Source organism: Protobothrops mucrosquamatus, unplaced genomic scaffold (genome assembly GCF_001527695.2).
Source record: "Protobothrops mucrosquamatus isolate PMUCROS unplaced genomic scaffold, P.Mucros_1.0 scaffold95, whole genome shotgun sequence".
NCBI lineage: Eukaryota > Metazoa > Chordata > Lepidosauria > Squamata > Viperidae > Protobothrops > Protobothrops mucrosquamatus.
The window spans coordinates 1,373,363-1,387,106 of record NW_015386470.1 but is presented as its reverse complement, the minus strand read 5'-3'; the positions used below and the strand labels follow the sequence as shown (position 1 = coordinate 1,387,106).

At 36.8% G+C, this 13,744-nt stretch overlaps 2 protein-coding genes across 2 annotated transcripts in view; one reads left to right on the top strand and one right to left on the bottom strand.

Moving 5' to 3' along the window:
* Positions 1-3,095, top strand: part of LOC107284487 (cytochrome P450 4B1) — a 21,099-nt gene extending 18,004 nt beyond the window's left edge. The window contains exons 9-12 of the mRNA XM_015812551.1: positions 448-581; positions 1,310-1,374; positions 1,909-1,991; positions 2,688-3,095. Coding sequence (XP_015668037.1) covers positions 448-581; positions 1,310-1,374; positions 1,909-1,991; positions 2,688-2,859 — 454 coding nt within the window. The 3' untranslated portion in view covers positions 2,860-3,095. The remainder of the gene's footprint in view (positions 1-447; positions 582-1,309; positions 1,375-1,908; positions 1,992-2,687) is intronic.
* Positions 3,096-7,167: 4,072 nt separating this feature from the next.
* Positions 7,168-13,744, bottom strand: part of LOC107284494 (cytochrome P450 4B1-like) — an 18,405-nt gene continuing 11,828 nt past the window's right edge. The window contains exons 6-10 of the mRNA XM_029283452.1: positions 12,497-12,687; positions 9,820-9,953; positions 8,486-8,550; positions 8,105-8,187; positions 7,168-7,336 (exon numbers count right to left, since the gene is read on the bottom strand). Of these exons, the coding sequence (XP_029139285.1) occupies positions 7,168-7,336; positions 8,105-8,187; positions 8,486-8,550; positions 9,820-9,953; positions 12,497-12,687 (642 nt within the window). The remainder of the gene's footprint in view (positions 7,337-8,104; positions 8,188-8,485; positions 8,551-9,819; positions 9,954-12,496; positions 12,688-13,744) is intronic.

Below are 13,744 nucleotides of genomic sequence, written 5' to 3'. Positions count from 1 at the left end.
CCTAGGGTAATTTTTAAGAGGGGTTTTTAGAGGGGTTTTTAATTATATTTTAAATTAGACAAGTTAAATATTTCATTTTAATTAATTTTAAATTTTGTGATGTTATTGGTGTTTTTAATTGATTGTCAGCCGCCCTGAGTCCGCAAGGAGAAGGGCGGGATATAAATTCGAACAATAAATAAATAAATAAATAAATAAAAGAGCCAAGGTTGCCTACCCCTGTTATACACGTTAAAAGAGTGCCCACTGATTGCATTTTTTAAGGTCTTGGTTCTGCTGCTGTGATTGTGTTCTTATTACTGAGAGGGCATAGAATCTCAGTGAAATTATCAATATGTATACTCTAGCACGACAACTACCAATACAGACGATCCATAGGATTGGATTTAAATAACTTATCTGATTTGTAATTAATCTATTAATGTACTTTGTTTCAACCTATTCCAGGGATGATCTTAATAAGATGACCTACTGCACTTTGTGCATTAAAGAGAGTCTCCGCCTTTACTCCCCAGTACCTGGAGTGTCCCGAGAATTAACCAAACCTGTTACATTTTTTGATGGGAAAACTTTACCTGAAGGTTCAAATCATTTCATTCTACTCTCATATCCATAGAGCCTTTTTATCTGCAACACGTATCATCTTTATACAATTTGCCTCTAAACTATCTTATTTTCATTATTTAGCTAGGAGGCTCTATTTCAGTTCTATAATACTAGGGCTAGCTTACTAATAAAACTTAAAATGAATTAAAAAAAACTTATTCACAGTTCAGCCTACCGATCCCTTTCCTTCCACTGCCCAAAGGGTCAATAATGTATCTAACAAGAATGGAATAAAAATTGGGCAGACTTTAGGACTGATTGAAGTGTCTTTATCTGCTAGGAACTGAATTAGGAATAAACAATCCTTGAAAACCTGGGGAAAAAAATCATGTTATTTTTGTTGAGAAGAAGCCTTACTAGAAAGATAGTATACCTGAAGGCACTGAAAACTACTGAGATATCTAAGTCAATTAATAGAAATTCTGCCTGCCCTTCTACTGGTGTAGGCTATCCAAATGGGATTCCATAGTTTAAATGCGGATACGTTATGATTACATATACTGGAACTACTGTTTTGGTTCAGAAACATCAGGGAATGTTAAGTTCCTATTATTTGTGTACCGAATGGCAGCCATAGGCACAGTCTCAATTTCCATCAGTGAATGGACACAAAACCTCCAGCACTGAGTCCATCAGAGCTTTTATTGCCATCTCATTACATGCAATCCAACATGACTCCTTTTCCATATTGATTGCTTCCCAGGCACTTGGACAGTGATAAGCATTCATCTTATCCACAAGAACCCCAGCATATGGCATAATCCAGAGGTACGGTATTTGGTGATATTGTAATTATTTTCTCCAAAAGAAAGCCACATCCTTTGGGTTGACTAGAACAAAGTCAAGAGTTGTCCCAGTACCCTTCTAAGTGGCATTTAAGATTAATACAAACATAATCTATAAAAATAAAGCAAAAGGTTCACTTTGCAAAACATTTATTGTTAACACAACAACTCAAAAATATTTTCTCAGATTAGGGGCAATTGTTTAATGATAGATTTCATCTTAGGGTGCAAAATATCCCAGTTTCAGTCTACAGCAGTTCCAGGTACAAACTGGAAGAAATTTGCTTGAAAACCTAAAGAGTAATTGCCCTCACTGTAAAGTAGACTGCACTGAACAAATTGGACTGGTGGTCCAACTCAGTTTAAGACCAGCTAAGGTGATCCTAATTTTCTCTTTTTATGGCACTCGATAGAAATGGATGTTCTCTAATAACTTGGTCAACTACTATTTCTTTTGTAACCATCTATTGAAAATAAGTTTCTTTAAAATGATGAAAAAAACCTTTCTTGTTTTTAGATGTTTGACCCCCTGAGATTTTCTCCTGAGAACTTATCCAGCAGAAATTCTCATGCTTTTCTTCCTTTTGCTGCTGGGCCAAGGTGAGTTCATATTGTATAGATATAAGCATATTAATTAGAATGTCTTTGTCCATGTCTTGCCAAAACTGAGCTAAACACAATGAACCCAACATCTTGATCCTTATGAGCAGATTTCTTTGGTAGGCGAACAAAAACAGCTAGTGCTGAGATGAGCATTCTTTCATTAGGATTTGATATTTATTACTAAAGCAGAAAAAAGAAAAGTGGGTATAAAAAGGGTATATAAAGGTGGATATATTTAGAGGCCTTTCTAGATGGTAGCAGTAGCAGTAGGTGTCATCTCCTTTTTAAAATTACTGTTTTCACCACCGTTGCTGACAGAAGAAATGGTGGTAGAAAAAGTACCGTAATACTCTTTGCAGGGTGTTCCATTCTCCTTTTAATCTTTTGCAAAATTTCTCAGAATATCAATCCAAAAAGGGTTTCTGGGTCTTTAAAAAATGGAAAAAGTAACCTCTAGTTTCCTACAGATGAGCACAGCATCTTCCCAGAAGCGTCTTAGAATGTTGCTATTATGTCTAGTAGTATATTTCTGGGGAAGATAAATTAACTATCAGAGAATTTTGGGAGTTGGGACTCCTAGGACAAATGTAAGATACCAGTTTAGCGAATTGCCACCTAAAGAGAAGGTTAGGAATTTGGAAATTAATTTCCAGATGGATGCACCTTTGATAACAACTTTTCTTGACGTTTCAGAAACTGCATTGGACAACAGTTTGCCATGATTGAGATGAAAGTGGTTCTTGCTATGACTTTGCTTCGATTTGAATTGTCACTTGATTTGTCAAAGCCTCCACCTGTTCCAGTCCCTCTGATTGTCTTGCGTTCTGACACTGGAATTCATCTTTGTTTGAAGAAACTGGGGTGAACTTATGATAATAGAAGAAATAATTCATGTGGGGGGCAGGGAAGGGCTACTACAGAATATTCTTATCCAGCCAGGTGCCCTGCACATGTTTTGAGATCATCATTCCCAGAATACTTCTGTTGCTCTTCAAAAAATATTGAGACTTTAATCATGGTATCTGGGAATTAAAATCCTAATACCTCTGGGGACTGCTAATTTGCTGAAAATGGGAAAGAGAATGTAGAAATTATAAAATGATATTTGCCAATAATTACAGGAAACATATTTTCTCCTGCTGAAAGGTTGAATGTCCAAGATATCTGGCTTCATCTACTGTCAATTCATTCTTAGATTAACTACAACATTAACAAAAGTTGCACTCACTAATTAACCCACTTATTTTTTTAATAAGTGTTTGCATGTAGTCGTGAATTAATCCTTGTTGCCTTTTTTAGTAGATCTCCTTGTCTACAAACAGAAGTGAAATGTCAGTAGTCTTGAAATTGGTATTTCTTTCCTATTTTCTTCCTAATACATTTCTTCTAGTTTTTTTCTTTATCAGTATCACTTCTTTATTGACCTACTTATGTAAAAGATTACCTGGATGAACATAACCAAGGATGCTATGTTTTTTCCAAAACTCTAGGTGTAGTTATTTCAGATCTTTTTTTTAAAAAGTGCCATGAGTAAACAGTATGGGAAGATAAAAGATAACATCCAACTACAAGCATCTTATTATAGTTATAGACTTTGACTGCTTTCAGCAGAGAAATTACTCTTTCCTTTAGGCAAGTATTTCCTAAATTTCTCTCAACATTCAATCACTGCGGGGGAGGGGGGGTGTTCCTGCCTGTCTTGTCTGATTTTTTCCTAGGCAGTACCACTTCACCTTGATCTTCAAGGTCATTCACACATTCCATTACAATATGTTAAATACAACTTCATAGAAATTATTTATTTCCCAATGGGAAAGGCCTAAGTTTCTTCTTTTTTGGGGGGAATGTTGATGAGAAACTAAAAATTATGTAAAAATTAATAACAGGATATGGATTGTTTATGAAGATTGAATGTAATTAATATATGTATAAGCTTCCCCTTCCCCTTCAATCTGCTCTTGCTTCTGGACAATAACGAGCCATCACTAGCAGGCTGAGAAGTTCAGTTATGGCTGACAATTTGCTACACCATGATTTGACTACTACAATTCTATTGTTTTCTTTCCTAACACTATATAGGACAAGAAATGGTTGCTTCTAGTTTTGTTTTTCCATACATGATATACAATTTCCATACATATGACAAATCTAAATCTAGTCAATCTGTGCAATTCATTTATATTCAATCTATTATAATTCTTGCATTTAGAATAAATATTCCAGACCTTTAATCTTTAGTCCAGATTCAAAATGGGCCCAGTGGAGTATTTGCATTCACAGTTCTCCTTAATCTTTAAACCAAATTAGAATAAGAATCTCTGAAGTACCTCTGAAATATTCAACTTATGACAAATGTGGTGGTAGATATGGGAATCCTTTTCTTTATAAAAAAAAAAAACATTTTCTCTAATATTCAGATCTTGCCAAAGCATTTTTTCTGACTATTGTAAGCAGCAAATAGCATTCCCAAATACCAACATTAAGAATCATCATATCCCAAATGAGACACATTAAGGATCATAATATTCCAAATCAACCAACAGATAAGATATTTTAGCACATTAGGAAGAAAATCCCACAAATTGCTTTCCCAATGTGTAGGAGGAAATAAAAACAGCATGCCTCAATTGAATTATTGGTAAGACCATTCCTTCAAAAATTGTGTAGAACAAGTGGAGAGGCGCTGAGGGGTGGTGGGGATTTGCTTCTCCTGCCGATAAACAGCTGATTTTGCTGCCAAGCAAGATTCTTTGGCACCTGGCTCCCTAAATTGAATGGGAGCAGCAAGAATGACCCAAGACAACTATCAGACAACCAAGAACAGTCCTGGGAAGAGGACTCCTGGAGTTTGCAATTCCTGGCAAGAGTGATCGGAGAGTCTCAGTTTTCATCTTTCCTCTCAGCTGTTTGGTTTTTTAAGCTTACCTTGGCTTTTAACTGCATGTTTCAAAGAGATTTTTTCTTTTAATTTGATTCTTATTTTTAAAAGTTAACTGACTGGTTGAAGGCTGGTTTACTCTAATCCTATCGAATTTACTGAGGGTTTTTTTTTTGGGTGGTGGTGGGTGAACTTTCCTTTTCTGTGTGGAAGCTAAGGGCAACTTTCTGAGCAGTGATACATCTGTATCAGATTTCACGACAGGGTTTAACTCTTAAAAAGCTTTGGTCTGGATTTTTTTTTTAAATTTTTGCTGGAACGTTTCCTTTTTTTTTCTTCATATATTCATTTTGAGAAATATTTTAATGTTTTCTGGCCATTTTGTTACAGTACATGTAACCTTTTTGTCTTTGAAAGGAATTGTTCGGTTGTGTAAGCTCAGATGTAGGAGAGTCTGCTCTATATTAATAATGCAAACAATGCATCAATTTAAAGATAAAGCCTGGTGATTTGCCTTCGAAAAAAAATGTTTTTTAATCTACAAGTTCAAATTGAAAACTTTGGTTAAAAAGCTTGATAAAATTTCCTGGGTCTTAAATCAACCTAAAGAGGATATACCCAGATGCAAACAATTACAGCCAAGCCAGACTTGCAATTAGATGGACTGGAATCTAAGTCCTTGCTGATAGATTTGAAGAAAGGGCAGTTTGGCTAGAAAGCAGAAGGCTTGTTGCAGAAATTTAAAGGAGATCTGGATTTTACAGACTTAAAATTGACAGATTTGATGAGTGATGAACTGAACTCTTTTAAGAAGATAGAGTTATCATACCCGATTGGTAAACAATTTGAACTTTCTTGGCAAGAGGAATGCTGTGTTATCAAGGAGAATTATTCAACAATGGATGTTGCTGAGATATTTACAACAGAGACTTCTGAACTTTGGAAATGAGATGCAATTAGAGGGAAAGTTCCCAATGGAAAAATAAGGAAAGTTTTCACTATTAAGAACCAAATGAGAGTATTTGACCCTGGACTCCAGAGATAATGATCGGGCTGATTTGTGGTAAATAAGAAAACATTGTAGACTTTCAAGGAGTAAATTACAATAACAGATTGTTAACACAGTACTTTGAACTTTAACTTTGCTATTGTTTAATTTGTTAACTATTTTTCATATATGTAATGTATGACAGCTCAATTGGGTTGCAAATAGATGTGCAAGCTTATAAATTTTGGACCTGCTTTGCAAAAGGGGAATCTATTATTGTTGCAATAGATTTGTCAGTGTTCAACTGGGGTGGGGACAATATGTGTCTTTGTCTCTATGGAGATTCTCAGTCATCCAGGTCATAGTTGTCCCAAAGATGCTTTTTCACGAGGTAACCAGACTTTCTTGTTTTTCTTTGAAGATGTTTTGCTTCTCATCCAACAAGCTTCTTCAGCTCTCTTCAGTTTGTTTTGCCTTGTTGCTGTACTGCTGTGCAGTTGATGCTTCCTTTCATTGTTGTATTGCTCTTTTATGTTCAACTACTATACTTTCCGCAAAGACAAAGTTGTAGAAAGAAACAAAAAATATTGTGAAGCCCAATAACTCTCACCTTTTCAATTGGTCAGTCATTTGTACTTGGAGCAGCAACGGACTGGAAGAAGTGCAGTCATCTGCACAATAGCCGTGGTGGCGTGGTGGTTAAATGCAGTACTGCAGGCTAACTCACTGCTCACGCCAGGAGTTCAATTCTGAGCGACTCAAGGTTGATTAGCCTTCCATCCATCTGAGGTCGGTAAAATGAGGACCCGGATTGTTGGGGGCAATATGCTGACTCTGTAAACTGCTTAGAGAGGGCTGTAAGGCACTATGAAGCGGTATATAAGTCTAAGTGCTATTACTATTGCTATCTAAATGCATGGGGAAATCACAAGCATAGAACAATTTAAAATTAAAGGCTTGGGCTCTGCAATTAAGCTGCTGTTGGACAATTATTGCATGAAATATTAAGGTGTAACTTATTAGCAGAGCTTTCTAGGCAATATTTTACTTTCTGAGATAGGGGAACACATGACTCCATGACAGGTTATGATGCATTCATCTGACAAATAGTGAAGGATGAGTTTTTAAGAATTTACAAGTAATTAAAGTTAAAAATGAGAATAGTTTTTAGCAAAGTGGAGAGACTGATTATGATTTTAAAAAAGCTGTAGTGTGCATTATGCTCCTGGTGGTTTTGCACAGTCACAAATGGCCCATCTTTGTCTTACGGCATTCTTGGTATCAACTCCTGCAATAATTTTTCAGGATCAGTTGAGTTTCTTTAAAATGAGGTATATTCCATTTTCAGATCTGAGGACAACCTGGGAGACTGGAATCGGAGTTTTTTCTGGGTCGGGCATTAGTTCGAAGCGAAGCAGTGTCAGAGCAAGTGCTATTTTTAGTTCATTCATGGCAAATTGCTGTCCAATGCAATTCCTAACAAGAAAGAGAAACCCCTTGTGTTATACTCAACATAACAAGAGGTTGACATGCAGAACAAGGTAGGGTGGGATTTGTTTTTTCCTACCCAATTAGCTACCAGTTAGTATGCATGCAAATTAAATATAGAGTGTAATGAAAAGTGCAAACATTTATAGGTATCTTAAAAACTGAAAACATGAGGACAATGTATTGAATCAATTAAATCATGGTGTGAATGCATGAAATATTTCTCTTCAGTGAAAGCATTTAATCTATAGGGGCTGAATTTAACTGAAGTAATTAAGCAGGAAAGCACCGTAAGAAATTATAATCCAGGACTGAGTATCATATTTAAATTATACCCTGTTTTCAACCTTTGGCTGGGATTTTCCATCTTACACAGGCTTGTAAATGCAGTGTTGGATGCTAGAATACACAACCGCAGGTACAGGGTCTGTCCTTCTAACTAGGAAAACATTTTCACATTTAATTTAAAAAAACAGCTGTGTCGATTGCATAGCTTTGGGGGATGATTATTTTGCTTATGTAACATACTGGTATCTGTCTGTCATTCTTAGCTGTAAGAACATTTCATAAGATTTTTAAAAGACCACAAATCATAGGCATAGAGCAGCTATTCTCACCCTTGGCAACTTTAAGATATGTGGACTTCAACTCTCAGAATTTGCATCCAGCTGTCCAAACAAGTTGCCAAGGATGAGAAACACTGGCAGGAATGTTTATTTGTAAACAAATGGTCTAAAAAATAGATCATAGACTCACCTTGATCCAGCTGCAAAAGGAATAAATGCATGAGAATGTCTTTTAGAGGCATTCTCTGATGAAAACCTCATAGGATCAAACTCCTGGAATAAGAAAACAATGAAAATTGGGGGGAAAATAAAGTGAATCTGCTATGCTTACAACCCTTTTTTTAATTACAGTACTTGTGCTATTATAAAGCTGTTGAAGCATCTCAGAATAACTTTGCGCTTTGCTCTGAAAAATATAGTGAGTCAATACAATATCCTAAAGGTGATAAATGGGATTTCCTGCACTATAGAGTATCTTATAAAAGTCTTGATAAAGTGCGACAAATTTTATTTACAACAGTTAAGTCCCCTTTATCACTGTCATCATTTGATTAAAAAAAACCCTACTTACCAAAGGCTCTGGCCAAATGCTGGGGTTTTTATGAAGAGAATAAATGTCAACTGCAACTATAATATCTATAAAATAAAGAACCACAGTGATCAAAACATTGTCAGTAGTTGAAACAAGATCAACCAGACAGGATGAGAAGAATTCTGCAGCCAATTCTATCCAGCAAGAGAAATTTGGCATTTACATTTTTCAAAGAAAATGTTCATAGGCACTGTTAAGCAAACTGCTCACATTTTTATTAATTTATGGATCTGTTCAATGGATTTCTCTTGTGTTATGATAAGTAAGTAATCTTACATATAAAAGTATAAATACCTATACATTCAATAACTAGTTTGAAGATGAAAAAGAATTCCATATTTGACAATAGGAAGAGTGGGGATCCTGATCCCATTTAAGTATCCAAATCACTCTTAAATATATCCAATTTCATTCCAGCTGCAAGTGGGCAATAGTTTATCTTGACCTTTGGCATGACTATGAAGTTACCATTAAGAAGAGTCTAAGTATTTTGTAGAAAAGAAACCCAAATAATGTTGTATAATCAGAACCATAACTTTAGATGATGGTGAAGAATCAAAGTCAACTCCTAGTACATTCACACAGCTTCTTGGTAACAGTATAGATATGGTTTGCCACTGTCTTGTTCTAGGATGTTTTGTCAAGCTCCCAAGTTAAACTACAGCCCGAAATTTTCTAATAATCTCTCATCCAAGATTTTACTTTGCTTAGTTTTTCTAGAAATCAGGCAAAGTTGCTATGACTTGACAGTTTGTTTTGCCAACTTCCAATTAGTAATTATCTAATGCCTGAAAAATTGACTTAGGTTCTTGGAACAAAGGTATCAGAGAACTTCAATTAATTCAGATGGTTGAAGTTGAGTGTTTAATAATTCTGTTATAATGGCAATTGCTTATTCTAACTAGAGTAGCTCTTTAGATAGCTGTGTTATCAGTATAGTTTTATAGACACAGTGCAATGTTTAATTTATATAATTTCAGAATGCTTGGTGCAATTTTGAACTATTTTGGTGCGGTTTAACCAGGCAAAGATTACATTCAAGTGAATTCTAAATGTTAACTATCATGGGCTACTTTGCCTTTTACTACAGAATACAGTATGACTGTATATTAAAATTTCTTAACTGTATCTCCTAGAAGGCAAAGGGGAAGTTTGGAAGGAAAGATTTTGCCCAAATCAGAGTGTGTCAAACATTTTATCATTGTTACTGTGATTTTACCCTTTTTTCAATCGTATTTATATTCATCCAACACTGAGCAGCACAAAATGGAATGAAAGTAACATTTTTGTTTTTAAGTAAAGAAATTGCAAACCTTCAGGCAAAGTGCGTCCATCAAAGAAGGTAATAGGTTTGCTGAGCTTTCGGGACACCACTGGAACTGGAGAGTATATACGGAGACTCTCTTTTATGCACATTGTGCAATAGGTCATCTTACCAAGATCATCCCTGAAAGTTATAGAGAAAAACAATTAACCTTTCTATTAGTTAACTGCTAGGTGCTAAAGGAGGTAAATAAATAATAATGATAAAGTTGGAAGGGACCTTGGAGGTCATCTAGTCCAACCCCCTGCTCAGGCAGGAAACCCTACACCATTTCAGACAAATGGCTGTCCAGTCTCTTCTTAAAAACTTCCAGTGTTGGAGCATTCACCGCGTCTGGAGGCAGGTTGTTCCACTGGTTAATTGTTCTAACTGTCAGGAAGTTTCTCCTTAGTTCTAGGTTGCTTCTCTCTTTGGTTAGCTTCCACCCATTGCTTCTTGTTCTGCCTTCAGGCGCTTTGGAAAATAGCTTGACTCCCTCTTCTTTGTGGAGCCCCTGAGATATTGGAACACTGCTATCATGTCCCCCCTCGTCCTTCTCTTCGTTAAACTAGACATACCCAATTCCAGCAACCGTTCCTTATATGTTTTAGCCTCCAGTCCCCTAATCATCTTTGTTGCTCTTCTCTGTACTCTTTCTAGAGTCTCAACATCTTTAAATGTAGCACCACTGGTTTTGACCTACGTCATTTCCAAGTGTGGCCTTACCAAGGCATTGTAAAGTGGTATTAACACTTCACGTGATCTTGATTCTATTCCTCTGTTAATGCAGCCTAGCACTGTGTTGGCTTTTTTGGCAGCTGCAGCACACTGCTGGCTCATATTTAAATGATTGTCCACTAGGACTCCGAGATCCGAGGGTATCACCTGGAACTAAATCAAGCAATTTTATTATTTACTTACACTTAACATTGACCCCAATGTGTCATGGTATCACCTTTTTTCTTCCACCTGTGACAATTGCCTTCATCTGACCCCCAGGACATGAACAAGGCAAGCTTAATTTACCATTAACTGCAATGATGTAAAATAGTGTTGCCCCCGCCCCCTCCACCGTTGCCATTCTACACCATTCAAGGGCAGCTTCAATGTGCATAAAAGGTACTAGGTTTTGTTACCTATTACATCGGTGGAAGGTAACTGCAAGGAGTGGAAGCAGGGATTGACATGGATTGACAATGGGGACAGTGGTTTCAATTCTAGCATAGTTTTCTGCTGATTCAAGGATGGGTATATAGTGCTTCAATTCAGTAATGGGCAAAGTCTTGTAGCTTTTGATGGCTAAGGTCATAAGGCAGAGGATCAAAGTTTCAAACCAGTTTCCCCAGAATCCCTCTGAGTGCTCACATCCCACCTCTACCTTCTGTCTTGGTAGTTCCTGCTATCCTCATATATCTTCCCAGGGAGAAAGATAAGACTTACACAACCCAACCTGCCTTTCTGGGAACTATCTGGGTCAAACTAATTTCTATAATGCCACTTCTTAGAAGAATAACATAAAGCTGGAGGATTCGGTCCTTCCTTGGCATATGGACCAGTCTCACTGTAGAAAGTAAGGAAGATGACCTTGATGGAAGTATCCAAAGGTTGCTGCCCAGGGAAAAAGGGCTGAAGTATTTTATAAGTGCAGGATGTCCAGATAACATTTGGAAGAGGATCAGACACCTACCTAATTCACTGAACTATAAGGAGGAGAAGGTACAACACAATCAGACTTGCAGGATTCTGTCATTAGAAACAATCACAAAAGTGGATTTAGCTTCCTGTGTAATTGTTGAGGCTGACCTCACCACAGATAAAACAAAACAAAAAATAAAGATTAAAGATAAAAGGCATCTTTAAACTTCTGAATATTTTAAATTTTAAATTGCCAATTTTAATATGTTTCCCTAAAAGTTACATCTCACTGAATCATAACCATGTAAGTATGACTGTGTCATGTTTTGTGTTCAGGTATCATATGGTATCCAATTGTTCTCATCTTTTCTATAAATCTTGTAACTTTGGAAATAAATGATGTGGCGTATAAAATCAGTATGCAAATTGAGCTGCTGCTTAACATTTAAAAGAACTAGCAAGTGTGTAGCAAGTCTTTTATTCTCTTTCAAGAATAATAGACTAAATTCTAAGCTACTAACAGTCTTTTGGCTAGTTATTTTTTGTTCATTGAAAAATAGAATTGGAAGCTTTAATTGAGAATGAACTAGTAGATGAGTAATGTTCCTCCCTACAGCTTCCATCTCCAGCTGTTGTTCATCTATAGGTTTAAAGGAATAGAGTGCGGAAGAAATTTTCCAGTAGACAGACAGCAAGGTGCAGTATCCTTCCTAATCCTGCACAGTGGAATGGACATAATAGTGCCTCTTGTAGCATATTGCTATAGATAATGATAGCACTGATTGACAGTGATATTATAGGCAATCCTATGGGTCTAAATATAACATAAAGAACTATGGTGATGGCTGTCCTTCCCTCTGCTTCCTCTTGGATCCAAAAAAGGCAGAATATGGTGATATTAGTGAAAGGATTAAACATCCCTTCTCGCCAATTCATCCTTCTGACAGCCTCCAAGTGTTCTGATTTTTATTTGCTTAAAAATAGTTATGTAGTGTTATGCTTAAATCAAGTCACTAATGAAAAAAATCTAAAGCAAACAATATTGTATTCACCACTGGATGTCCTCCCGATCCCCCAAGAGGTCCTTGATTTCTTCTCTGCATTTCTGCTGATGTTCTGGATTCTTAGCCATTATATATAGTAGCCAAGAGAAGCCAGCAGCTGTGGTATCATGGCCTGCAAACATGAAAGTGTCCACTTCAGCACGGAGGTCTTCATCAGATAGTCCAGTTCCGTCTTCATACTGATAAACAGAGAAGAAGAATCAACAAGGACCACCTTCAATGAGCATTCATTTAAAGATTTTTTTTTTTTTTAAAAAAATGAAATTATTGACTTTGCTTGTCAGAAGATTGCAAAAGGTGATCACATGACCTGCAACCGTCACAAATACATACTAGTCGCCAAGTGTCCAGATTTTGATTACAGGATCATGGGGATGCTGCAACAGTTGTAAGGGTGAAAAATGATTATAAGTCACTTTTTTGCTGCTGTTTTTAACTTTGAATGGTCACTAAACAAATGGTTGTTAAGTCGAGGACTGCCTGTAATGGACAGTGACTGGGGATAATTATTTTAAAAATGTGAGTCTCGGGTGTATACATAATAAAACTAAAAAGGCAGATAACCGAAACCAAAAATTTTATTTAAAATTTAGCTTTCGTTATACTTTATCAAAGTATAAGCCAGGATTGGGGAGCTAATTTTTATAGTTCCTGAGAAGCTAACCACCCAGGCATGAGAGTGAGGAGAACAGTCAAACAATGACGTCAAACAATCACACGCCTCAAGACGAACGCTCCCGGTGGGCAGGGCAAGTGAGGAGAGGCAGAGCGGTAAAATTCAAACAGATGTCAGCCGGCACGACAGAAACACAACTGATACAGCTGATTGTGGGAAGGCAGGGGCCGAACAGACCCATAACGTGGTCATTGTCTAGATTTAGATTTTAGATTTTATTAGATTTATACCCCGCCCTTCTCCTGGCGGACCCAGGGCGGCTTATAGCAAGCTAAAAACAGATAAAGACCTTACAAAACACCATTTTAAAATACAATTAAAAGAAATATTAGTTTTGCCGTTTCATTTAAAATTTTATGAGCACCCAATATAAAATCAAATTAAAATCAATCTAAAATACCCCTCAGGCCAGCCCCGCTAGCTGGAATAGCCATGTCTTGAGGGCGCGGCGGAAGGAGGGGAGATCCGGAATGACCCGGATCTCTGGGGGTAGTTCGTTCCATAGGGAGGGGGCTCCAACAGAGAAGGCCCTCCCCCTGGGGGTCGCCAGCCGGCACTGT